The following is a 27918-nucleotide window of genomic DNA, read 5'->3' on the forward strand; positions in this document are numbered from 1 at the left end:
GGTCCGTCTAGTCAAGACTATGGTTTTTCCAGTAGTCATGTATGGATGTGAGAGAGAGACTATAAGGAAAGCTGAGTGCTGAAGAATTGATGCTTTTGAACCATGGTGTTGGAGAAGACTCTTGGGAGTCCCTTGGACTGCAAGGAGATCCAACCATTCCATCCTAAAGGAAATCAGTCCTGAATATTCATTGGAAGGACTGATGCTGAAGCTGAAACTCCAGTACTTTGGCCACTCGATGGGAAGTACTGACTCATTTGAAAAGACCCTGATGCTGGGAAAGATTGAAGGTGGGAAGAGAAGGGGACGACAGAGGACGAGATGATTGTATGGCATCACCAACTCGATGGACATGAGTTTGGGTAAACTCCAGGAATTGGTGATGGACAGGGAGGCCTGGTGTGCTGCAGTCTATGGGGTTGCAAAGAGTCGGATATGACTGAGCAACTGAACTGAACCAAACTGAACTGATAGACATTGAAAAGTCCTTTGCTCACTTTAATTCTCATAAACATATTCATTGACTAGGTTAACTGTGTGTGTGTACACACACAAATACTTGGGATGGAAATCTTGAGAATTTAGCCAAATAATCGACTTGTTGTGAACTCAACAGATTTTTCTGACTTTGATTGTTATGAGTCTCATTTCTTAAAATATCTTTTCTTGGATGATGGTATGTATTTGTATGAGATTTTACTTTGAAAATTTATGTATTCAAAATTGTTGCAGACATTTCAGCATTTCTTAAAATCACTAAACACCAAAATAACTTCTCATATAACTAAGTAACCTATGGATTTATTCTGATATCTAATAGGTGAGGTAATGGGTGACTGTAAAAATGGCAAAGTGCATAAAAGCCTTCATCTATGTAGTCTTTTTAGAATATAGTCGTGAATGTTACATCCATAAAAATGTGCTGTTAGTTGTAACGGAGACACAGTGAGAAGATAGGGGAACGAGGGCAAATTCAATTGGCAGTATCATTCTTTGTATGTCAGTAACAGTGCATAGTGGAGAAAACATTTTTTTGTTAATCCCTTTATTTTACCTTCCTTTTCAGTTACAAGTTTGCAGAAAATGTAGATGCTCAGATGAAACAAATGACCCAAGATCTCAAGGACATCATTGAGTACCTGAATATATTTGAAAGTCCTGCTGACTCTACTGACCTGGTGTGTTAACTGCTTTATCTATTTAGACAATCAAAATTTAGTATGAAATTAGCATTCTGTTGTTCCTTTACCTAGTCACCTTCTCCTGTCCTCTATAGTGTTCCTTACATGCCTCCAGAGGTGCGAAGTTTTGGGTGTAGTTAGTGGAGCAGGAAATATTCAGGAGCACAAAAAGGTTGTGAGTTTTTTGTGATTATTTCCAGGAGGGTAAAAAAATTAATGGTCTCCCAAAATTTTCAGGGTTTTCTTTCTGTTCTTCCAATAAGTATGTCTCTATTCTAATTTTTCTATTCACTTACTCATTAGCTAGTTTATTTGCCCTTTTACATATTCATCTACATGTTGATATAATTGTGAGTATATGTGTGTATATATACATACACATGTTCTGAGTCTTGTAGGTATATCCAGGCAATCCTTAATTTATAATTAGCTTATATTTCAAAAGTTCAAAAAGTCAACTACTCAAGACTTACAGTATATTTTTCCATAGAAATTTTAAGTATAGTTATTAGGTTTCCACCTGCCTTGTGGAATCCTAGTTAACTCATAATGTAAATTTATTATAACATGAGAAAATACAGCCGAGGCTCCAGTTAGAGAGTTGAGATGTTTTAAATTAATTTGGTGGTAAGAAAAGATTGATTTATTTTCCTTTATCTATACTCTAATTAAAGAACTTATTTCCTCTGCCTTTCCCTATTGTCTTAGTAGCTACATGGAGCCCTTTTCCCCACTCCCACCCCATGACAGTAATGGTAAGAGAAGTCTCCTGTTGTGGGAGCTCAGGCTGTACTTTCTTTTTTTGAATACAAATTTATTTATTTTAATTGGAGGCTAATTACTTTACAATATTGTATTTGTTTTGCCATACATCAACATGAATCCACCACGGGTGTACACATGTTCCCCATTCTGAACCTCCCTCCCACCTCCCTCCCCAAACCATCCCTCTGGGTCATCCCAGTGCACCAGCCTCGAGCATCCTGTATCATGCATCAAACCTGGACTGGCGATTCATTTCACATATGATATTATACATGTTTCAATGCCATTCTCCGAAATCATCCCACCCTCGCCCTCTCCCACAGAGTCCATAAGACTGTTCTATATATCTGTGTCTCTTTTGCTGTCGCATACAGGGTTATCGTTACCATCTTTCTAAATTCCATATATATGTGTTAGTATACTGTATTGGTGTTTTTCTTTCTGGCTTACTTCACTCTGTATAATAGGCTCCAGTTTCATCCACCTCATTAGAACTGATTCAAATGTATTCTTTTTAATGGCTGAGTAATACTCCATTGTGTCTATGTACTACAGCTTTCTTATCCATTCATCTGCTGATGGACATCTAGGTTGCTTCCATGTCCTGGCTATTATAAACAGCACTGTGATGAACATTGGGGTACACATGTCTCCTTCAATTCTGTTTTCCTTGGTGTGTATGCCCAGAAGTGGGATTTCTGGGTCATAAGGCAGTTCTATTTCCAGTTTTTTAAGGAGTCTCCACACTGTTCTCCATAGTGGCTGTACTAGTTTGCATTCCCACCAACAGTGTAAGAGGGTTCCCTTTTCTCCACACCCTCTCCAGCATTTATTGCTTGTAGACTTTTGGATCGCAGCCATTCTGACTGGCATGAAATGGTTTTGTGGTTTTGATTTGCATTTGCATTTTATTTGCATTTCTCTGATAATGAGTGGTATTGAGCACCTTTTCATATGTTTGTTAGCCATCTGTATGTCTTCTTTGGAGAAATGTCTGTTTAGTTCTGTGGCCCATTTTTTGATTGGGTCGTTTATTTTTCTGGAATTGAGCTGTAGGAGTTGCTTGTATATTTTTGAGATTAGCTGTTTGTCAGTTGCTTCATTTGCTATTATTTTCTCCCATTCTGAAGGCTCTCTTTTCACCTTGCTTATAGTTTCCTTTGTTGTGGAGAAGCTTTGAAGTTTAATTAGGTCCCATTTGTTTATTTTTGCTTTTATTTCCAATATTCTGGGAGATGGGTCATAGAGGATCCTGCTGTGATGTATGTCAGAGAATGTTTTGCCTATGTTCTCCTCTAGGAGTTTTATAGTTTTTGGTCTTACATTTAGATCTTTAATCCATTTTGAGTTTATTTTTGTGTATGGTGTTAGAAAGTGTTCTAGTTTCATTCTTTTACAAGTGGTTGACCAGTTTTCCCAGCACCACTTGTTAAAGAGATTGTCTTTTCTCCATTGTTTATTCTTGACTCCTTTGTCAAAGATAAAGTGTCCATAGGTGCGTGGATTTATCTCTGGGCTTTCTATTTTGTTCCATTGATCTATATTTCTGTCTTTGTGCCAGTACCATACTGTCTTGATGACCGTGGCCTTGTAGTAGAGCCTGAAGTCAGGCAGGTTGATTCCTCCAGTTCCATTCTTCTTTCTCAAGATTGCTTTGGCTATTCAAGGTTTTTTGTATTTCCATACAAATTGTGAAATTGTTTGTTCTAGCTCTATGAAAAATACCGTTGGTAGCTTGATAGGGATTGCACTGAATCTAGGAAATGGCAACCCACTCCAGTGTTCTTGCCTGGAGAATCCCAGGGTCGGGGGAGCCTGGTGGGCTGCCGTCTATGGGGTAGCACAGCGTCAGACATGACTGAAGTGACTTCGCAGCAGCAGCAGCATTGAATCTATAGATTGCTTAGGGTAGTATACTCATTTTCACTATATTGATTCTTCCAATACATGAACATGGTATATTTCTCCATCTATTAGTGTCCTCTTTGATTTCTTTCACCAGTGTTTTATAGTTTTCTATATATAGGTCTTTAGTTTCTTTAGGTAGATATATTCGTAAGTATTTTATTCTTTTCGTTGCAATGGTGAATGGAACTGTTTCCTTAATTTCTTTATTTTCTCACTTTTAATGTATAGGAATGCAAGGGACTTCTGTGTGTTGATTTTATATCCTGCAACTTTACTAAATTCATTGATTACCTCTAGTAATTTTCTGGTGGAGTCTTTAGGGTTTTCTATATAGAAGATCATGTCATCTCCGAACAGTGAGAGTTTTTACTTCTTCTTTTCCAATATGGATTCCTTTTATTTCTTTTTCAGCTCTGATTGCTGTGGCCAAAACTTCCAAAACTATGTTGAATAGAAGTGGTGAGAGTGGGCACCCTTGTCTTGTTCCTGACTTTAGGGGAAATCTTTCAATTTTTCACCATTGAGGATAATGTTTGTTGTGGGTTTGTCATATATGGCTTTTAATATGTTGAAGTATGTTCCTTCTATTCCTGCTTTCTGGAGAGATTTTATCATAAATGGATGTTGAATTTTGTCAAAGGCTTTCTCTGCATCTATTGAGATACTCATATGGCTTTTATTTTTCAATTTGTTAATGTGGTGTATTACATTGATTGATTTGCGGATATTGAAGAATCCTTGCATCCCTGGGATAAAGCCCACTTCGTCATGATGTATGATATTTTTCATATGTTGTTGGACTCTGTTTGCAATAATTTTATTAAGTATTTTTGCATCTATGTTCATCAGTGTTATTGGCCTGTAGTTATCTCTCTTTCTGGCATCTTTGTCTGGTTTTGGTATTAGGGTGATGGTGGCCTCATAGAATGAGTTTGAAAGTTTACCTTCCTCTGCAATTTTCTGGAAGAGTTTGAGTAGGATAGGTGTTAGCTCCTCTCTAAATTTTTGGTGTAATTCAGCCGCAAAGCCATCTGGACCTGGGCTTTTGTTTGCTGGAAGATTTCCGATTACAGTTTCAATTTCCGTGCTTGTGATGGGTTTGTTAATATTTTCTATTTCTTCCTGGTTCAGTTTTGGAAAGCTGTACTTTTCTAAGAATTTGTCCATTTCTTCCAAGTTGTCCGTTTTATTGGCATATAATTGCTGATAGTAGTCTCTTATGATCCTTTGTATTTCTGTGTTGTCTGTTGTGATCTCTCCATTTTCATTTCTAATGTTATTGATTTGATTTTTCTCCCTTTGTTTCTTGATGAGTCTGGCTAATGGTTTGTCAATTTTATTTATCCTCTCAAAGAACCAGCTTTTGGCTCTGTTGATTTTTGCTATGCTCGCTTTTGTTTCTTTTGCATTTATTTCTGCCCTAATTTTTAAGATTTCTTTCCTTCTACTAACCCTGGGGTTCTTCATTTCTTCTTTTTCTAGTTGCTTTAGGTGTAGAGTTAGGTTATTTATTTGACTTTTTTCTTGGTTCTTGAGGTATGCCTGTATTGCTATGAACCTTCCCCTTAGCACTGCTTTTACAGTGTCCCACAGGTTTTGGGTTGTGTGTTTTCATTTTCATTCGTTTCTATGCATAATTTGATTTCTTTTTTGATTTCTTCTGTGATTTGTTGGTTATTCAGCAGTGCGTTGTTCAGCCTCCATATGTTGGCATTTTTTAACAGTTTTTCTCCTGTAATTGAGATCTAATCTTACTGCATTGTGGTCAGAAAAGATGCTTGGAATGATTTCAATTTTTTTGAATTTACCAAGGCTAGATTTATGGCCCAGAATCTGATCTGTCCTGGAGAAGGTTCCGGGTGCGCTTGAGAAAAAGGTGAAATTCATTGTTTTGGGATGAAATGTCCTATAGCTATCAATTAGGTCTAACTGGTCTATTGTATCATTTAGTTTGTGTTTCCTTGTTAATTTTCTGTTTAGTTGATTTATCCATAGGTGTGAGTGAAGTATTAAAGTCTCCCACTAATATTGTGTTGTTGTTAATTTCCCCTTTCATACTTGTTAGCATTTGCCTTACATATTGCGGTGCTTCTATGTTGGGTGCATATATATTTATAATTGTTCTATCTTCTTCTTGGATTGATCCTTTGATCATTTTGTAGTGTCCTTCTTTGTCTCTTTTCACAGCCTTTGTTTTAAAGTCTATTTTATCTGATATGAGTATTGAAACTCCTGCTCTCTTTTGGTCTCTATTTGCATGGAATATCTTTTTCCAGACCTTCACTTTCAGTCTGTATGTGTCCCTTGTTTTGAGGTGGGTGTCTTGTAGACAACATATATAGGGGTCTTGGGTTTTTTTTTTTTAATTTAAATTTATTTATTTTAATTAGAGGCTAATTACTTTACAATATTGTATTCGTTTTGCCATACATCAACATGAATCCACCATGGGTGTACACGTGTTCCCAGTCCTGAACCCCCTCCCATCTCTCTCCCCATACCATCCCTCTGGGTCATCCCAGTGCACCAGCCTCAAGCATCCTGTATCCTGCATCAAACCTGGACTGGCGATTCGTTTCTTATATGATATTATACATGTTTCAATGCCATTCTCCCAAATCATCCCACCCTCTCCCTCTCCCACAGAGTCCAAAAGACTGTTCTATACATCTGTGTCTCTTTTGCTGTCTTGGTTTTGTATCTATTCAGCCAGTCTTTGTCTTTTGGTTGGGGCATTCAACCCATTTATGTTTAAGGTAATTATTGATAAGTATGATCCCATTGCCATTTACTTAATGGGTTCGAGTTTATACACCCTTTCTGTGTTTCCTGTCTAGAGGAGATCCTTTAGCATTTGTTGGAGAGCTGGTTTGGTGGTGCTGAATTCTCTCAGCTTTTGCTTGTCTGTAAAGCTTTTGATTTCTCCTTCATATTTGAATGAGATCCTTACTGGGTACAGTAATCTGGGCTATAGGTTATTTTCTTTCATCACTTTAAGTATATCTTGCCATTCCCTTCTGGCTTGAAGAGTTTCTATTGAAAGATTAGCTGTTGTCCTTTTGGGAATCCCCTTGTGTTATTTGTTGTTTTTCCCTTGCTGCTTTTAATATTTGTTCTTTGTGTTTGATCTTTGTTAATTTGATTAATATGTGTCTTGGCGTGTTTTGCCTTGGATTTATCCTGTTTGGGACTCTCTGGGTTTCTTGGACTTGGGTAATAATTTACTTCCCCATTTTAAGGAAGTTTTCTACTATTATCTCCTCAAGTATTTTCTCATGGTCTTTCTTTTTGTCTTCTTCTTCTGGGACTCCTATGATTCGAATGTTGGGGCATTTAACATTGTCCCAGAGGTCTCTGAGATTGTCCTCATTTCTTTTCATTTGTTTTTCTTTTTTCTTCTCTGATTCATTTATTTCTAACATTCTATCTTCTACTTCACTAATCCTCTCTTCTGCCTCCATTATTCTACTATTTGTTGCCTCCAGAGTGTTTTTTATCTCATTTATTGCATTATTCATTATATATTGACTCTTTTTTATTTCTTCTATGTCCTTGTTAAACTTTTCTTGCATCTTCTCAATCCTTGTCTCTAGGCTATTTATCTGTGATTCCATTTTGGTTTCAAGATTTTGGATCATTTTCACTATTGTTATTTGGAATTCTTTATTAGGTAGATTCCCTATTTCTTCCTCTTTTGTTTGGTTTGGTGGGCATTTATCCTTTTCCTTTACCTGCTGGGTATTCCTCTGTCTCTTCATCTTACTTATATTGCTGAGTTTGGGGTGGCCTTTCTGTATTCTGGAAGTTTGTGGAGTTCTTTATTGTGGAATTTCCTTGCTGTGGGTGGGTTTGTATGGGTGGCTTGTCAAGGTTTCCTGGTTAGGGAAGCTTGTGTCAGTGTTCTGGTGGATGGAGCTGGATTTCTTCTCTCTGGAGTGAAATGACGTGTCCAGTCATGAGTTATGAGATGTCAGTGGGTTTGGAGTGACTTTGGGCAGCCTGTATATTGAAGCTCAAGGCTGTGTTCCTGTGTTGCTGGAGAATTTGTGTGGTAAGTCTTGTTCTGGAACTTGTTGGCCCTTGGGTGGTGCTTGGTTTCAGTGTAGGTATGGAGGCGTTTGATGAGCTCCTGTCGATTAATGTTGCCTGGAATCAGGAGTTCTCTGGTGTTCTCAGGATTTGGATTTAAGCCTCCTGCTTCTGGTTTTCAGTCTTATTTTTACAGTAGCCTCAAGACTTCTCCATCTATACAGCACCATTGATAAAACGTCTAGGTTAAAGATGAAAAGTTTCTCCACAGTGAGGGACACACAGAGAGGTTCACAGGGTTACATGGAGAAGAGAAGAGGGAGGAGGGAGATAGAGATGACCAGGATGAGATGAGGTGAAATCAAAAGAGGAGAGAGCAAGGTAGCCAGTAATCACTTCCTTATGTGCACTCCACAGTCTGGACCACTCAGAGATGTTCACAGAGTTACACAGAGAAGAGAAGAGGGAGGAAGGAGACAGAGGTGGCCAGGAGGATAAAGGGGGGAATCAAAAGGAGAGAGACAGATCCAGCCAGTAATAAGTTCCCTAAGTGTTCTCTACCATCTGTAACACACAAAGAGATTCACAGAGTTGGGTAGAGAAGAGAAGAGGGAGGGAGGAGATAGAGGCGACCTGGTGGAGAAAAAGGAGAGTCCAAAGGGGGAGAGAGCATTCAAGCCAGTAATCTCACTCCCAAGTAAAAATGGGTACTGAAGATTGGGTTCTTAAAGGTACAAAATTGATCCGAAATACCAAAAAGCCAAGATTAAAAGTCTAGAGTAGAAGTTGGATTTTCAAAAATACAATATTAACAACAAAAAAAATAATAAAGTCACAAGAACTATAATATATATATATATGAAGATTGCTTTAAAAAATAGGGTCTCTTTTTTTTGCAAAGTAACAGTAGGTTATAAAAATGAAAATTAAAGGAGTAATAGAGGACTTAAAATTAAAAAATTTTTAAAAATAAAAATTAAAGAATGATAGGAAAAATAGTAAAAATATATGTAGGACTTTTTCTGGTGTTGTGGACAGTGTGGGGTCAGTTCATTTTCAGATAGTTCCTTGATCTGGCTTATATTTCTCAAGATCTATAGGCCCCTTCCTATGTAGTTGGTACTATCTACAGGGTTTTAATCTATTGCACCTGTCACTTCCAAGGAGGGTCCCTCTGTTTTAGCTTCTTCTGTTTGCTGGTCTCTTCAGTGTCTAATTTCTACCCTGACACAAGGGGGCAGTGGTGGACACTTTTTTAGGCTCACTTGTTCAGTCGTGCTGTGGGGAGGGAGGGACGCTGCAAACAAATAACACTGGTGCATGCTTGCAGTGTCTTGGCCACACTGGGTTTTCCCCCACTCAAGGCGTGTGTGCTTTCCCTGTCTACACTGCTTAGGCTCTAGGTTGCTCTGCTGGGAACTGTCCGAGGCCGGCCCTGGGTTGTATGCACTTCCCAGGTCTAAGCTGCTCAGGTTCAGGTACTCGGGTGGTCCTCAGAGGGGCAAACTCAGTAGGGCCTGCGTTTTGTGCCCTTCCCAGATCCAAGCAGCTCAGGTGACCAGGTGTTTGCTGAGCACGGTCACTGTGACTTATCACCTCCCCTGTCCCTGCCGCTCAGTTTTCTGGGTGTACAACTGGCACACCTTCTCAGGCGGATGTTGACCGTCCAGAATTCCAAGAAGTCTTAGTTAGCAATGAAGCCTGCTTGCAGTTTGGTAGATAATGCCTCTCTGGGGCCTCAGTTGCCCCCTTCCGGCTCTGCTGCCCTCGCCTGCCTGTCACCAGAGGGGGATAGGCCGGTCTGCAGGCGGCTAGCTCTGCTCAGTCCTTTGTTCTGTGAGCGGGCCTGACGGTGTTTTAGGTTATGGCTTTTCTCGTAGCTCTAGTCAGTCCTTTGTTCTGTGACCGGGTCTGGTGGTGTCTTAGGTTAGGTCTTTTCATGTGGTAGCTATCCCACAGTCTGGTTTGCTAGCCCAAGTTAGTTCCCTCAGATTGCCCTCGGGGCATTCAGGCCCGGTCCTTACGCTAAGCAATGCAGCCCTCGCCTCCCTGCCCAGCCCCCACTTGCTAGTGGCGGGTGCAGGCATCTGCGCTGCTTCTCCACTGGGGGAGTTACCGTTGGGCATGTAATCTGTGGGGTTTAATTATTTATTTATTTTTCCTCTCAGTTGTGTTGCCCTCTGTGGTTCCAAGGCTCACCACAGACTCGGCAGTGAGAGTGTTTCCTGGTGTTTGGAAACTTCTCTCTTTTTTAAGACTCCCTTCCCGGGATGGAGTTCCATCCCTACCTCTTTTGTCTCCCTTTTTATCTTTTATATTTTTTCCTACTTCCTTTCGAAGACAATGGGCTGCTTTTCTGGGTGCCTGATGTCCTCTGCCAGCATTCAGAAGTTGTTTTGTGGAATTTTCTCAGTGTTCAAATGTTCTTTTGATGAATTTGTGGGTGAGAAAGTGGTCTCCCCATCCTGTTCCTCCACCATCTTAGGACCGCCCCCCCCCCCCAGACAGTTGTTTATATAACATTTTACTAGCTTTTTTAATTAGAAGGAGACAGCATGGTATAGTTGAGAAAATACTAGAATTTTATTTAAGTCACTTAATCTAAGTCTTGGACCCTTTTGTAGAATGTCAAGGGTGGACTAAATGATCTTGAATTTTCCTCCAACTATAAAAATTTGCTATTCTCTACTTCAAGTGAATCTAAAATTGAACAAAAACAAATATAAATTAGTCTGAGTTTACACATGCTACCATCTTCCTGCAAGAGTTAACATTATAGACCTTCTTTTTAGTGAAAGATTAGATCACCATTGTGATTCCAAAATTCAAGATTGTTTTGTCATAGAACTTTGATGCATAAATAAATACATATAGATTTAGACATAAGGCAGAGCTGATGTCTTGTCTCTATCTTGAATTAATGTAAGATAAGTGTTCTAAACAGAGTACGTGAAAGGAAACTGTAATCCTATCCTTATTCTTTATCTCTACTAAGCCTTGGATTGTTTTATTTTGTTTTAGTAGTAGGGAGTAAATGATTTGAGTCTTGCATTTCTGTTTTTCCTGGCAAGAGTGATTGAGATGTTTAAGATGAGTGAATGCAAGGATAATTGCTTCTTGATAGCAGGACAAAAGTAGCAAGAAATCAGCAACAATTCATCTCTTTTCTCAGATAGCATAAATCATTGGACAGGAAGCAGGGAAAACATTTGCTGAACAATGAAATTCTTGTAGATAATTAATTATAACCAGATCAACAAAGCCTTATTACTGTAGGCCAATACACTAGGGTAGAAAAATAGCAAGTATGTTCAACAATATTCACAGTGATGGGATTTACTTGTTTATTTTTACCATTTTCAGGGGGACATAGGAAAGACCACTTACTTTCTGGAATTTTTATCAAACAAGTTTATATTATGGTATATGATATTCAGCCATAGATTTTTATAAAATTTCATTGTTCCTACTACAAATCTTATTTCTGTTTGTTATATTAATATACACTAAATCTGTTATTTTTATTACATACCACTTAAGTGTGGTAACATTTTCGTTTCTCCTTGTTTTTCCATATTATCCTGGACTTTGCCAGTATATTTGTCTATTTGTCAAAATTATTCTAACATTTTTAAAAGGATTAGTATTTTTGTTACAAAATAAATACATATGCTTATTCAATGTGTTAAGCTTAGAAAATATGAGAATCTGTAAAGAAAATTAAATCCCCTGTGTTACCAGTATTCTGCTAATACATTAGTATATTTCTTTCAAGTATTTTTGCTATACAGGTAAAAATACTTATTTTCTTTTAAATGGTATTGGAAACACATCTATATAAAGTTTTGGATTCTGTCTTCATTTAATATTCTTTCATGGTATTTTCCCCAAATTTTAACCATTCTTTGAAAATATGGTTATAATAACTGTATAATATTTCATTAGAGATGACTTTACCATAATATATTCAATTATTTTTTATTGATGGAGATATTGTTGCAAAATTTTACCATTATGAAATTAACCTGGTGTATGTTTAGATCTCATTATTTCTTCTGGACAGATTTCTAGAAGTAGAGTATACTGAGTTAAAAGGTAAGACTTTGATGTGAAAGTCACTCAATCGTGTCCAACTCTTTGTGACCCCATGGACTGAATTCTCTAGGCCAGAATATGGGAGTGGATAGCCTAACCCTTGTCCAGGGGATCTTCCCAACCCAGGAATTGAATCTAGGTCTCCTGCATTGCAGACGGATTCTTTACCAGCTGAGCCACAAGGGAAGCCCAAGAATACTGGAGTAGATAGCCTGTCCCTTCTCCAGAGGATCTTCTCAACCCAGGAATCGAACCAGGGTCTCTTTCATTGCAGGCAGATTCTTTACCAGCTGAGCTACCAGGGAAACCCTGATAGCTCAGGGTTTGATATATATTTATAAATATAAATATTTGATATATATACACACATATATATATCAGAATTCTGATATATATATAATATATATTATTTGATATATATCATAGTTTGATATATATATATATAAGACTTTGATATCTATTGCAAAAATTTACATTTTGAAGGGCTGGGTCAATTTATATTATCATAGGCTGTGTATGAATGTACCTATTTTCCACACACACTTGACAACTGAATATTACCACTTATTAAAAATTGATGATTTGGAAATCTTGCTATTTGAGATAACATGGATGGACCTTGAGAGCATTATGCAAAGTAAAATAAGTCAGTTAGAGAAAGACAAATACCATATTATCTCACTTATATATGAAATTTTTGAAAATAAAAAACTAAAACTAAACCAAGCTTGGACTGCAAGGAGATCCAACCAGTCCATTCTGAAGGAGATCAACCCTGGGTGTTCTTTGGAAGGAATGATACTAAAGCTGAAACTCCAGTACTTTGGCCACCTCATGTGAAGAGTTGACTCATTGGAAAAGACTCTGATGCTGGGAGGGATTGGGGGCAGGAGGAGAAAGGGACGACAGAGGATGAGATGGCTGGATGGCATCACTGACTCGATGGACATGAGTCTGAGTGAACTCCGGGAGTTGGTGATGGACAGGGAGGCCTGGCGTGCTGCGATTCATGGGGTCGCAAAGAGTCGGACACAACTGAGCGACTGAACTGAACTGAAACCAAGCTCATAAATACCCAGAACAGATTGGTGATTGCCAGAGGATGGAGGTGAGTGGTGGGCAAAATGGCTGAAGGGAGTCAAAAGGTACAAACTTCTAGTTACAAAATGAAAAAACCATGGTAGCTACAGTTAATAATACTATATTACATATTTGAAAATTGCTAAAAGAATAGATTGGGAAAGTCCTTATCACAAGAAAAAAATTTTTTGTAACTGTATGGTGAATGTTAACTAGACTTAATGTGGTAGTCATTCCATAATATATATGAATATCAGATCATTATTGTATACACCTGAAACTAATATAATGTTATATGTATCAATTATACCTCAATTTAAAAAGTTAGTTTGGTTGATAAAAGGTCATATTTTAAAAGTTTTATATGAATTTCTTGTTCTGTCAAATGTCTCTTAATGTTCTTTACTTATTTTTGTACTATAGAAGTTAGGTGTTTATTTTTTTACTGAATTGTAGGAATTGAATTCTTGACAGTTGAAATAGGTTGAACTAATATATGAACATTACAAATATAAAATAGCAAAAAAACCCATGCAATTAATACTTAGCATATTCTCAGTAAATTTCTTATCAGAAGAAATGTAAATAACTTCCCTAATTTCATTTTTTATGTTTATTTTTTGTTTACCATATCAGAATAATCATAATCTAAGAATCCTTTGTGGCTTTTTTGTGTGTTTGTTTGTTTTTCCAGTTTTTTAAATTTAATTTTTTAGTTGAAAGATAATTGCTTTACAGAACAGTTTTTTAATTTTATTTTATTTTTTGGTTATTCAAAAATTTTATTTTATTTTAATATAAATTTATTTATTTCAATTGGAGGCTAATTACTTTACAATATTGTAGTGGTTTTTGCCATACATCAACATGAATCAGCCATGGGTGCACATGTGTTCCCCATCCAGAACCCCCCCTCCCACCTCCCTCCCCATCTCATCCCCCAGGGTCATCCCAGCACACCAGCCCTGAGCACCCTGTCTCATGCATTGCACCTGGACTGGCTATCCGCTTCACATATGATAATGTACACGTTTCAACACTACCCTCTTAAATAATCCCACCCTCGCCTTTTCCCACAGAGTCCAAAAGACTGTTCTTTACATCTGTGTCTCTTTTGCTGTCTTGCATACAGGGTTATCATTACCATCTTTCTAAATTCCATATATAAGCATTAGTATACTGTATTGGTGTTTTTCTTTCTGACTTACTTCACTCTGTATAATAGGCTCCAGTTTCATCCACCTCATTAGAACTTATTCAAATGCATTCCTGTGTGTTTTTAGCTCCAGTGGATCTGCAGAATTCTGAATGTTCATTTGGACTTTCTACAGTGGATTAATCATACTTCAGGTGGGAGTTTATTTGTACCCCAAGTTATCTGTAAGTAGAAAATGTGATACAAGTCAGATTTTGTGCACCATGACCACACTCAAATAAGAGCTCAGTTGTAAGAGTACTATTTAACACGTGTTATGTCTGTATTAATTCTGAGGAACTGTAATTGCTTATTTTTATAAAATGAAATATAGGAAGGATAAACTAGAAACTAATGAAAGTAGGGGGTGTTTAGGAATGGAGTGGAGAAGGTAGGAATGGAAACAGGACTTTTCTGGGTATGCCTTTTTATACAGTTTTGGCTTCTGGACCATGTAAAAGTTTAAATATTCAAAAATTAAAATTAAACCAAAAATAATGGGAAGAAAGACAAATGCTAAAACTGAATACAAAATGAAACCAAACAAACCTGTGTAACTAATTTATAACATAAATATGCAGTTCAGATAACTTTTGTACATTGTGTTTTTGATGGTGCATCCTTACTAGGATGTAATCTTAATGATAAAAAGAACTACAAAGAAATCTTAAGCTTTCTTAATAAGTTTATCATTAGTTTCAGGATGATGCTATATATTACATATGTGTATGCTTGCTAAGTCACTTCAGTCGTGTCCCAATCTTTGAAACCCTATGGACTGTAGCCCACCTGGCTCCTTTATCCATGGGATTCTCCAGGCAAGAATACTGGAGTGGATTGCCATACCCTCCTCCAGGGGATCTTCCCGAACCAGGGATCAAACCTACATCTCTTACATCTCTAGCATTGGCAGGCTGGTAGCACCTCCTGGGAAGCCCATCATTATAAATATAGTAGAAAGCAAATGCACACATTTATTAATAATAGAAACCAAGATTTTCATTAAAAGATAAAGCAGAAATAAGATATTTTTCTTCCATATTTTGTTATAAATTTGAATTGCAAACATCAGTATGAATTACTGTTCCCTTTTTCTATACATGGAAAGGGCTAAGAAACAATGATATACCCTGATAGCAGTGAGCACATCTAGCACCTTGATCTTGGTTTCTAGATACCATTACCATTAAAATGAACCAAGGCTTCTTAAAGAAATATCTGATGTCAGGTCTTACACAGGGAAACTACAGGATGAGTTTGGCACTTTTTATGCCAGAAAACAAAGATTATTCAAAAACTAATGAGATAGTCAGGACACGAGATGGTGCTTTAATGGGCTTCTACTGGCCAAATCAGTTTTCAACATTAAAAAGGAATAATGGCAGTGATGTATTATAATACACTGAAGGAGAAAAACCTCATGAGACTACAGTGAAATTCCCAAAAAGACAGAGACAGAGAGAGAAATGGGAGATGCAGTGAAGAATCTTTATAGAAGCATGGAAGCTAATAATTATAGAAGGAATGATTGTACAGCTAATAATTGTAGAAGAAATAGAGAACCACCATTTAAAACATTTTCAAAAGAATACTTTCATTAAGGTTTCCATGATGTTGAATACCCTACCTCATTTATATTTAAACTGTTAGTCATTTCTTGGCCAAAAATATATATATATATACAGATAGGAAATGGATCAAATATGGATTACAAGTTACTGAGTGATTTTTAACTTTATTTAGGTATAGTTTATATACTCAATTTATATGCAGTCATTTTAATTGTACAATTTAATGAGAAAGTTACCATTTTGTAGCCCTGGCTTATCGATTGATTCTGGCAAGGGTCATCGAGGAATGCTAAAACCACTTAGTAATGCTAAAACTCTACCCATTATTTAAAAATTACAAAGGAGAAAATGTACCTTTGCAACAGTGCTATCTGACAAGTACCACTTTCATCAAGTGATCAAATTTAATATCACTAGTATTGCAATGAATTGACATTGTGTGCGTCTTGATCTGATGTGAGAAGTGCATAATATCCCATATGTAATATTCTTATTAAAAATGTTTAACCTGAATCTAATGATAAGAAGATAATCAGACATTCTATGGATAATATATTCTGAAAGATAATTGACTTCAACTCTTGAAAAATCAGTCATGGGTATCTAGAAAATTCAAAACAAAAAAAATTAAGGGGATTGTTATAGATTAAAAGAGATATAACAATCAAGTCTACCATGTTAACTTTGATTAGATACTGGATCAAAGCCAAGAAGACATTATTTAGAACATTTAGGGAAACTGAGTATGAACTGCACATTAAATATTAAGGGATTTTTTATTTTCCTATGTATGTTATTATGGTTATGCAAGAAAATATTTTTACTCTTAGAAGCTGCATGCTACATTTAGAGAATAAAATTAGCTGCATGCTAATTTTATTTCAAGTGGTTCAACCAAAATCATTTGTGAAGAGAAAAAGATGGAGAAATTTGTGGCAAAATGGTAACAGTGGGTTAACCTAGGGAAAAGGTATTTAAATTTGTGACTTTTACTACTCTCTCAGCTTTTCAATAGATTTAAAATAAAAACTGGTTGGAAATGATTGTCATAGACCTTTGCCTAAATATGGAATATATTGAGATGTCAGTAATTGAGACAAATGGGAGCTAGTTAACCAATTTACTATTGGTAAAATAAATAGCTAGTTAACTATTTTTAAAGATGTGGTATGAAAATAATACAGATCTTCTTTGGCTTTATATATTCCTCATTCTCTGCATTACTAGAGGTCATCAACCATGAACTTCTGTTTCTTTCCCTTCCAAATATACCTATATCATCATCATCCATGTTTACTTCCTTCTTTCCTGTGTTAAAAGAAAAAATGTCCTATTTTATTCTAAACTATGGTTTGAATCATCAGAGGGAGGTTAAATTCTATATTGCTTTAGTTTGTGGTTCAGCTGGTAAAGAATCCACCTGCAATGTGGAGACCTGGGTTCAATCCCTGGGTTGGGAAGATCCACCAGAGAAGGGAAAGGCTACCCACTCCAGTATTCTGGCCTGGAGAATTCCATGGAGTGTACAGTCCATGGGGTCGCAAAGAGTAGGATACGACTGAGCGATTTTCGCTTTAGTATTAACTACCTGATGGGGAGAGCTTTCTGAATCAGATAGATATGGATTCAAGTCAAGGGATGTGTGTGTGTGCATTCTCAGTCGTGTCCAGCTCTTTGTGACCCTATGGACTGTAACCTGCCGGGCTCCTCTGTCCGTGAGATTTTCCAGGCAAGAATACTGGAATGGGTTGCTATTTCCTACTCCAGGGGAATCTTCCCAACCCAGGGATTGAACCCCCATCTCTTGCATCTCCTGCATTGGTAGGCAGATTCTTTACCACTATGCCACCTGGAAGCCCTCAAGTCAAGGTATTACCACTTATAAGTTGTGTGACCTTAATTGTAACTCAGTTTCTCTGAGTCCGTTTCCTCATTTTAAAAATGAGTAATATTTACCTTTTAGGGCTTTTGTAAGGATTAAAAGAAGCAACATTGACGTTTCCTTAAGCAGTGCCTCTTCTATGATTGGTGGTCGGTAAATGATAGCGGCAGAACTGGTTGTCAGAGTTTGCTATGGGTGGAGATGGGTTGGGGGAGAAAGACAAAAAGGGTCATATGGTTCAAAAGGTAGCTATTAAATTGAGTCTAGAGAAGTCAGTTCCACACATTATCATTGAAAACCACTTACCTAGAGAAGTGGTTAAGAACAGCTGTGATGTGGAAGCCTGTTGGTGGCTAGAGAACACTGAGGAATGAGATCACACAAAGTTTGACTCAGTTGTATTCCTGTCTGTTGCATATTTTCCTACAGTGAACAATGCTTGGATAGAGTTGGGGGGATGTCAAAATGTAATTAGGTAAAGAAAGATTATAATGATTTTTTTTTCTCTTGGCTGGGATCCTCTTTGTCATAAATGAAATCTCAAGGCTCTCAGCCACTGTTTTCCTACTAATAAAATTAAGGTTGTTAGTGCTACCAAGAACTTACTGTATTATGTAAATGAAGGAAATGTGGTTCAGAGAGGTTAAACGACTTCCCTAAGAACACACAGTTAATTAGTGGCAGAGCTCAGACCAGAATAATAATCAGAATAGTATTCTTTCTACTGGTATGCTCTTAAAACAATTCTAATGTGGGCATCACTGGATATAAAAACAAATCCCAATCATTTACTTAACAGTAGAGGACATGGGTTTTCAAAATATAATGGTAGTACTTGGGTAGGATGTAAATTCTAGTGGTCTGGGTAAAGCTTCAGTCAACACAGTAAAAAGGTAAGACAATAGAGAGTAACGATTACTTGGAGTTACTTTTCTGCTAAAATTGAGTTGAGCTGAAGAGGCAACGAGAGCTCATACAGGTTCTCAAATGAGATGGAGAGGCCATGATAATGGGAAAAAGCCTAGAGATTCTTGATACTGTGGGCTCCTTTTTTCTGTTCCCACAAGAAACCTTTCTTTTTCATATCAGGAAAAGACTTGATCAGGGAATGGAGAGTGGCAGGATTTAATTATGCTAAGAGGGTTTTTTTTTTTTTTTTTTTTTTTTGGTGGTGGTGGTTTATTTTCCTTCTTAATAATTAATGGCATCATGTCTGCTGAAATGGTCTGTGGACTGAGAAATTTTAAGGTTAAACTTTTCAATGAATCTCTTTATTCACATCCAAATAACAGTTTTTTTAAAACCCAAAACATATGTTATTTTAACAATAGAAATTTTAATGGAATTTAGAAAGATGGTGACAATAACCCTGTATATGAGACAGCAAAAGAGACACTGATGTATAGAACAGTCTTTTGGACTCTGTGGGAGAGGGAGAGGGTGGGATGATTTGGGAGAATGGCATTGAAACATGTATAATATCATATATGAAACGAGTCGCCAGTCCAGGTTTGATGCACAATACTGGATGCTTGGGGCTGGTGCACTGGGACAACCCAGAGGGATGGTATGGGGAGGGAGGTGGGAGGAGGATTCAGGATGGGGAACACATGTATACCTGTGGCGGATTCATTTTGATATATGGCAAAACCAATACAATATTGTAAAGTAAAAAAATAAAATTAAATTAGAAATTTTAAAAATTGTAAAGAGAAATCTCTAACTGGCAGTTTTTTCTAAAAAAATATTTTAAAGCTGAAATCTATATTGAAACATTTCTGGGAAATATTTTTATGATTTGGTATCTTTAATGACAGTACAGAATTCTTTCCTGCTATGAAACATAACTGTTGTGCTATATATTTAACTTAAAAATCAGCTTATCTTTAAAAGTGATTTGAAAATCACACATTACACTTTATATATGTTAAAATATTATACTGTCCAGTCAACTTTTCAATATCCATGAGTAAGTAGAGAACTAGGCCCCTTTCTTCCTCTAAATTACATAGAACTTCACTGATGGAACCAAACCAGGAAGAGGTAAGTATAAGAGTTTTGAGTGAGAGAGTGGCTTCCCAGGTGGCTCAGTGGTAAAGAACCCACCTGCTCAGTGCAGAAGACACAGGTGACGCAAGTTTGATTCCTGGGTCAGGAAGATCCTTTGGATGAGGAAATGGCACCCACTCCAGTATTCTTGCCTGGAAAATCCCATGGACACAGGAGCCTGGCAGGCTACAGTCTATGAGACGCAAATAGTCGGACACAACTGAGTGACTGAGCACACTGAACATATATGCTGCTATTGTTGTTCAGTTGCAAAGTAGTGTCTGACTCTTTGCAACCACATGAACTGCAGCATGCCAGGCTTCCCTGTCCTTCACTATCTCCTGGAATTTGCTCTAACTCATGTCCATTGAGTCAGTGATGCCATCCAACCATTTTGTCCTCTGTCGTCCCCTTCTCCTCTTGCCCTCAATCTTTCCCAGCATCAGGGTCTTTTCCAATGAGTTGGCTCTTCTCATCAGGTGGCCAGAGTATTGGAGGTTCAGCTTTAGCATCAGTCCTTCCACTGAATATTCAGGGTTGATTTCCTTTAGGTTTGACTAGTTTGATTTCCTTGCCATCCAGGAGACTCTAAAGAGTCTTCTCCAGCACCATAGTTTGAAAGCTTCAATTCTTCAGCACTCAGCCTTCTTTATGGTTCAACTCTCAGATCGTACAGGACTACTGGAAAAACCATAGATTTGACTAGATGGACCTTTGTCAGCAAAGGGATGTCTCTGCATTTTAATACACTGTCTGGTTTTGTCATAACTTTTCTTCCAATTTTTTCAAATTTGATATTTATCTATTTTAGAAACATTTTCTATGTCTCTTTTCCCCATGATTAATATAGCTAACTGAAAATTAATAGTAACTATAGTCAAATACTGGTTCCCTCTCTTGTCTTTCTCTTTGTGCAAACTTATGTCATTATTTCAAGATTGGCTTGATGGCAGTGCTGCAGTCACACATCTGTCTTCTCAATTGGCAGTCACTGAAACTGCAGCAGCTCCAGCTCTGCTGGGACCACTTATGACAGGGTTGGCAATCAATCTGAGCCAACTTGTTATTCATTTTAAATGTATGAAGCTACTTCTTTTAGAGCAGGGAGGTAGGGCTGAAGGTTAGGTGTTTTGTATTTCTTCATTTAACCAACCTTGTCTTGTCTGTTAATATTTATCAAACACCATAATAAAGAGACAGGCAGTGGAAAATCTTATGCTTGTCATTATTTGAAAGTTCCTTGAGTATTTTGATGGCATTTGCTTCTTTCATGAAGTGTCCCAGAGCTTTATGATGATAATAAGTGACTAAAACATATTTTACCCATAATCATTGTAGTCTCTCATGGATTACCCCATAATTATTTAATAGTTGCTCACAACATTTAGACTACTATTTATGACAGAAAGAGAAGAATCCTTAGAGTAACTAAAATGCCATGAGTTTTGTGATATTTCTCCAATATAGTTCTATTAGCACTGATCTGTGAACACCTTAATTATTTATTTTTGACATAAAATATATTTGGTCATCTAGCATGATTCTACTAACTTGCATAAAATACCCTCAGGATCATTTTAGAGAAGCAGCTTTTTGTGATATGTCATAATCATACTTCACTTTTACCCAGTGTTAGCAGTTATTGTTTGAGAGATTATTTTAAATTGGATTTTTCAGGTCGGGGCATGTTTTTATCTTTTTTAAAAAACTGAGGTATGTTTGACATGGAGCATTATATTAGTTTCAGATGTACCACATGATTCAATATTTGTACACATTACCAAATGATCACCACAACGTCTAGTTAACATCCGTCTCCTTACATAATTACCAAAACATTTTTTTCTTGAGATGAGAACTTTTAAGATCTACTCTCTTAGCGACTTTCAAATATGCAATACAGTATTAGTAACTATCCTGGAGAAGGAAATGGCAACGCATTCCAGTATTCTTGCCTGGAAAATCCCATGAACAGAGAAGCCTGGTGGGCTACAGACCATGGGCTCGCAGAGTTGGATGTGACTGAGCACTCATGCATACACACAATAACTATAGTTACCGTGCTGTATTTTTAAAGAAGCTTTGGCCCAGATAAGAAATGGTTAAAAAAAATTTTATTAATTACTTTTAGCCCTCTCATATCTGAAGCATATCTAATGCTGAGATACCAAAAGACACCTTTGAATTTCAATCAAAGTGTCTTTTTCCTATTTCATCTTCTAGAGCAGAATCTGATTTACAGATTGAGCTGGTTTCTTTTACCTCTTTTTCTGAAATTCCTTGGGAAATCTTTGTGACACATTGGTTGATCGATGAGATCATCTCTTGCATTCTGGAGTATAATGTTCCACTTCAGATACTTCAGAGGTGAAAGCTCTTGATCTGTCAGAGATGTGGCAACAACACAAAGACTCATTTTAAAGGTCTCTTTAAGCTCAACAGACAGCTACTTACTTGCCTGTTCCCATTGCCTATTAATTGAAAGGTATTTTATATCTTTCCATTGTTTAATGAGCTACCCACTCATCTCTGTTCCCCATTACAGACAAAATAGATTTATTGTCACACGATTTCTCCTTGATCCTGAAGAATTTCTTGTAGGTTAGATTAGAGTACTAAGATTAAAAATGATCAAGTCTTTAGCTCCTGTTAGCAAAGAATGCATGATGGTTAACATTCTCAGAGCTCCTCTTCCCAAACTTCTTTTCTATATGTAAATCCAGATTTGAAATGCACTCAATACATCTGCAAAATTAGATTTCCACTAATCCTCCTTGTGTACATTTTGTGCCCAAGTGAATTTCCTCAAGCTGGAGCGTTTCCCCAGATGAATTATATGTAACATCATTTAAATCACTCCCAAATAGCAGAATTTATATTGTTTGTGAGATATACAGATTTTTGTCCAAAGCAATTTTCTTCCCGTTAGTGACTAAAAACTATAAATATACTGGAGCCTTGCTATAATGCAGTTTAGGGGCCCACACTCTATGGCTACCTCATCTATGAGGTACTTTATCTATATAGTACTTTATCTATAAAGTGGACTGATAGTATTTCACCAATGAAATTTCCCCAGTTGGAGTTTAGATAGGACTGCCCTATTTTGAGCACTTCACTATGTGAAGGAATAACAAATAATGTTATGTTGTGGTGCCAGTTAGTACATTTTATTTAAAATTTTCATAGCATTTGACATACAGATGCATTGTAATAGATAAAGCATTATTAGATGGGAGTCTGAAGATATGAGTCCTGTTACCAATTTTCATTACTTTTGGCTTTTGGGAAGCCACTGAGTATTCTGGAGTTTTTAGTTATTCTCTTCATCCTAAGCTATTGTGGGAACCAAATAAGGTAATATGCTTAGGCATTTTGCTCAAGTGCTGTATAATGGAAAGTGTTCTTTTAGATGCAAGTCAAAACCACAGAGTAGTGATTCTCAATACAAAGCACCTACTATGTGTCAAGGTGTTCTCTTAAATCGGTGTAGGAGATATAAATATCAATGGCATGCATCTCTGCCTTGAAAAGTTTCAAAGTGCAAGTGTGGGGTCAGTAAAGAAAGAGAAACCTATCTTCTGTTGGTTTCCTAGAAGAGCTAGAATTTGAAGTGAGACTTGAAGATTAAATAACATTTCAACAGGTCTGAGGACCACTTCAAATGTAATAATTCTACTATCTTTCTCCCACCCTGGCCTCCAAGAATTGACAATACCTTTACCATCTTTTGTTTTTATTCCTTTCCTTGAAACATATTTTTTATTAATTTTGAGTAAGCAGTAGTGCTATATACAAGCAGACTGTGTTATCATCATCACCTTAATGTATCAATGATAAGATCAAGATGAGAATTCTCATGGCAGAGTTGAGAGCTTTGTATGTCCCTATAAACACTCTTCTTTCCATCAGGCCATAGTTAGCACTAAGAATTCAAGTGTGTTTATTCTGAGTGTTACTTTAGTTTCAATAACCTGGGAATCTTCTTAAAAGTACCAATGACAAGTAGGAGGATAGTGTTCTCTCTCTTTTTCTCCCTCCTTCCCTCTTTCTTCCTCTCTCCCTCCACCTCTCTTCCTCTTCCTACCTCCTTCTTTTTGAATGAGAAATAAACCTTAATTAGGTTAAGCTCCTGAGATTTCAAGTTTGCTTTTAAACAGCAGCCTAACCTAGTATATACTACAGTAACTAAAAACCTTTAAATGTGCCTTTGGCTTAGCAATCGTACAGCAGTGAAGAAACCCATATTGGAAGCTGAAAAGATGGCCAACCATACTAAGCAGTGAGAATAAATTTGTTAAAGCAGTTTGTTGCCTCACAAAAATTTGGGGTCATATTATGTGCCTAATCAGCAGGCACTTCTAGAAGAAGTTGGGACTCAAAATCTTATTTGTGTGGCTTAGTCTTTTACACTAATGAAATTTTTACTGAGGTAATTGTGGATTCACATATAACATAAGAAATAATATAGGTAATAAAGGAATAATGTAGAGTTCCTATTTCTTGTTACCTAGTTTTCGCCAGTGGTAACATCTTACAAAACTGTAGTACTATATCACAACTGGGATATTAATATCAGTAAAATCTGTCTTGTTCAAATTTCCAGTTTTACTTGTGCGTGTGTGTGTTTAGTCATAAACAAGTTTATATCCACAACCATAGTCAAAAATGCAGAATAATTCTATCACCACAAGAATTCCTCATATTCCCCTTTTATTGCCACACCCACCTCTAATCCCCCTAATCGCTGCTCCCCAGTTCTTGGCAACCACTAATCTAGTCTCCCTTTCTAAAATTTTGCCATTTTATAATACTATATAAAATGAAATCATATAGCATGTAAAATTTCGGGGCTGGATTTTTATCATTCAGCTTAGTTCCCCAGAGATTCATCTAAATTGCTATGAATATTAATATCAATGATTTGATCCTTTTAGTTGCTCAGTACTTTTCCATGGTTTGGATGTACTACAATTTGCTTACACATTCACCTGTTATAGTACATCTTAGATGTTCTCAGTTTGGGGCTACTTATGAGTAAAGCTTCTATGAATGTTTATGTACAGAGTCTTATGTGAACATAAGTTTTTATTTCTCTGGGATAGATGCTCAAGAGTGCAGTTGCTAGGTCATGTGGTAGTTGAGTGTTTAATTTTATAACAAACTGTTACACTGTTTTCCAGAGAGACTGTACCATTTTTTACATGCCCACCAGTGATGTACAAGTGATCTAATTTGTCTGTGTCCTAAACATTTGGTACTTTCACTATTTTTTTTTCCATTTTAGCCATTCTGATAGATTTGTAGTGATATCATTGAAATTTTAATTTGCATTTTCCTGATGACTAATGATGTTGAACATCTTTTTCATGGGCTTATTTGTCATGAGCATATCCTTTTTGATGAAATGTCAGTTTTCATCTTTTGTCCATTTTCTAATTGGATTTTTAAAAATTCATTGCAGTTGTTATTTGTAATGACATAGAACATATAGCAACCCAAATATCCATCAATAGGAGCATGCATAAATAAGTTGATGTTATATTTGTTCAGTGGGATATTGTACAAGTATTTAAAAATTCACATGAACAAACTTGACTTACATCAACATAGGTTAATTTTAAAAACATAATGTGTGAAATGTGCGAGTTGAAGAATTATGTGTAGAATATATCTATTGTATCAAATATAAAAGTCTTCTGAATCACATTGTGTAATTTTTATGAAGATATATATATTCAGCAAAATATAGTACCATTGCTGGCAATATTTAACCACAAATTCAAGTCTGTGATTATGGCAGGAAAGGTAAGAAGTATATGGTATGATTGTGGGAAGTTACACAAAGGGCATCGTTGCTAGCTGGAATCTCATTTTATTAAAAACAGGAAAAGAAATAAAGTTATCAGGGTAAGATAAAATAAACCTTTATGTGGCATATAGCCATATTTATTATATCATTATTTTTCTACTATGTGTCATTAAAATATTTTAAAATAAGAAAGCACTTTTTAAAAATAATAAATTAATACCAATATGTAACAATATATTTCAACTTTATATGTTTATTTATTTAGAACATTATGAAGCTTGATTAGATGATTAATTTGGTTACTGAGAATTATATATTGTTGGTTACTATTTTTTTAAACTTTTTATCTTGTATTGGGATATAGCTGATTAACAATGTTGTGATAGTTTCAGGTAAACAGCAAAGGGACTCAGCCATACATATACATGTATCCTGCTGCTGCTGCTGCTAATTCACTTCAGTCGTGTCTGACTCTGTGTGACCCCATAGACGGAAGCCCACCAGGCTCCCCCGTCCCTGGGATTCTCCAGGCAAGAACACTGGAGTGGGTTGCCATTTCCTTCTCCAATGCATGAAAGTGAAAAGTGAAAGGGAAGTCGCTCAGTTGTGTCTGACTCTTAGCAACCCCATGGACTGCAGCCTACCAGGCTCCTCCCTCCATGGGATTTTCCAGGCAAGAGTACTGGAGTGGGGTGCCATTGCCTTCTCCGATATATGTATCCATTCTCCCCCAAATCCCCTTCCCATCCAGGCTGCCATATAACATTGAACAAAGTTCCATGTGCTATACAGTAGGTCCTTGTTGGTTATCCCTAACTGGATTTTTTAACTGTTGTTTTGAGAGGTTATTGTGTATTCCAGCTACTACTAGTCGTTTGCTAGCTATGTGGTTTGCAGATATTTTCTCCTACTCTGTAGCTTGTCTATTCTTAACAGAGTTGTTCATAGGACAAAAATTTTACAATTAAGTCCAGTTTATCAGTTTTTCCTTTTATGAATCATGCTTTTGGTGTCAAGTCTAAGAGCTTTTTGTGTAGTCCTATATCCCACCCCCCCCCATTTTCTACTGTTTTTTTCCTACAAGTTTTATTGTTTTATATTTTACCTTTAAGGCTATGATCCTTTTTGAGTTAATTTTTGTATAAGATGAGAGGTTTAGATCAACTTTTTTTCCCTTTATGGAAAATTTTCCCTTATCAAATTGTTTCCTAAAATCACTGTTCCATAGATCTATGTCTTTCCCTCCACCAATGCCACACTCTCTTCATTAATGTAGCTATATACTAAGCCTTAATATCTTGGAGACTGATATCTCCCACTTTGTTTTTCTCCATCAAGGTTGTTTTTGCTATTTTAATTTCTTTGCATTTCTATAAAAGTTTGCTGGGCTGTGATTTGATAGGGATTACATTAAATTTATATCATTATGAGCTACCAGGGGCTTCCTTGGTGGCTCAGATGGTAAAGAACCACCTGCAATGCAGGAGACCCGAGTTCTTTCCCTGGGTTGGGAAGATCCCCTGGAGGAGGGCATGAAAACCCACTCCAGTATTCTTGCCTGGAGAATCTCCATGGACAGAGGAGCCTGGTGGGCTACAGTCCATAGGGTCACAAAGAGTCAGGGACAACTGAGCAACTAAGCACCCACACATTAAATTTATAGATCAGTTTGAGGGGAAATGGACATCTTTCCCATGTAGAGTCTTCTCATGCATGAACATAGTATGTCTAAATATTTATTTAGGTCTTCTGTGATTTCTTTTATCAGCATTTTATAATTTTCAACACTCACATCATATATATGTTTTGGTTTTGTTAGACTTACACTTAAGTGTTTCATTTTATTTGTAGTGATTATAAATGATATTGTGTTTTAAATTCTGGTTTCCACAGGTTCATTTTTACTACATAAAATCACAATTTTTAATGTTGATCTTGTATGCTTGCTGAATTCACTTCTTAGATCTAAGAGTTTGATTTGGGGAGTTTTGTTTTTTGTTTTTGATTCTTTGGGATTTCTACAGAGGTAGTTACATCATCTGCAAAAAGGGACGGTTTTCTTTCTTTCTTCCAATTGGTATGCTATTTCTTTCTTTTTGTTACATTGCACTGGCTAGAGCTTCAGTACCATGTTGAATAAGAGTGATGAGAGCAAACATCTTTGCCTTGCCTCTGAGTTTAGTCTTTCACTAGAAGTATATGATTTTAGCTATAGGTTTTTTAATAGATGCTTTTTATTTTTTTTTCATGTTTTAACTCTGATTTAATACCCTTTTAATACAGAGTTTGATCTGAAGGTAAAGATCACAAATCAGTTTCCACAAAATTAAATTCTAAAATACTGGTTCAAT

General features: G+C 36.6%; 1 protein-coding gene across 5 annotated transcripts in view; it reads left to right on the forward strand.

The window, feature by feature from the left end:
* The window catches only part of NUP62CL (nucleoporin 62 C-terminal like), a 103682-nt gene that overhangs the window by 62367 nt on the left and 13397 nt on the right, over positions 1-27918 (forward strand). For 4 of the 5 annotated variants that reach the window (XM_027534042.1, XM_027534040.1, XM_027534039.1 and 1 more), the window contains 2 exons: positions 1067-1178; positions 14342-14408. In XM_027534042.1, coding sequence (XP_027389843.1) covers positions 1067-1178; positions 14342-14408 — 179 coding nt within the window. The remainder of the gene's footprint in view (positions 1-1066; positions 1179-14341; positions 14409-27918) is intronic. The other variant, XM_027534043.1, reaches the window with a different exon arrangement.

Source organism: Bos indicus x Bos taurus, chromosome X (genome assembly GCF_003369695.1).
Source record: "Bos indicus x Bos taurus breed Angus x Brahman F1 hybrid chromosome X, Bos_hybrid_MaternalHap_v2.0, whole genome shotgun sequence".
Taxonomy (NCBI): Eukaryota; Metazoa; Chordata; class Mammalia; order Artiodactyla; family Bovidae; genus Bos; species Bos indicus x Bos taurus.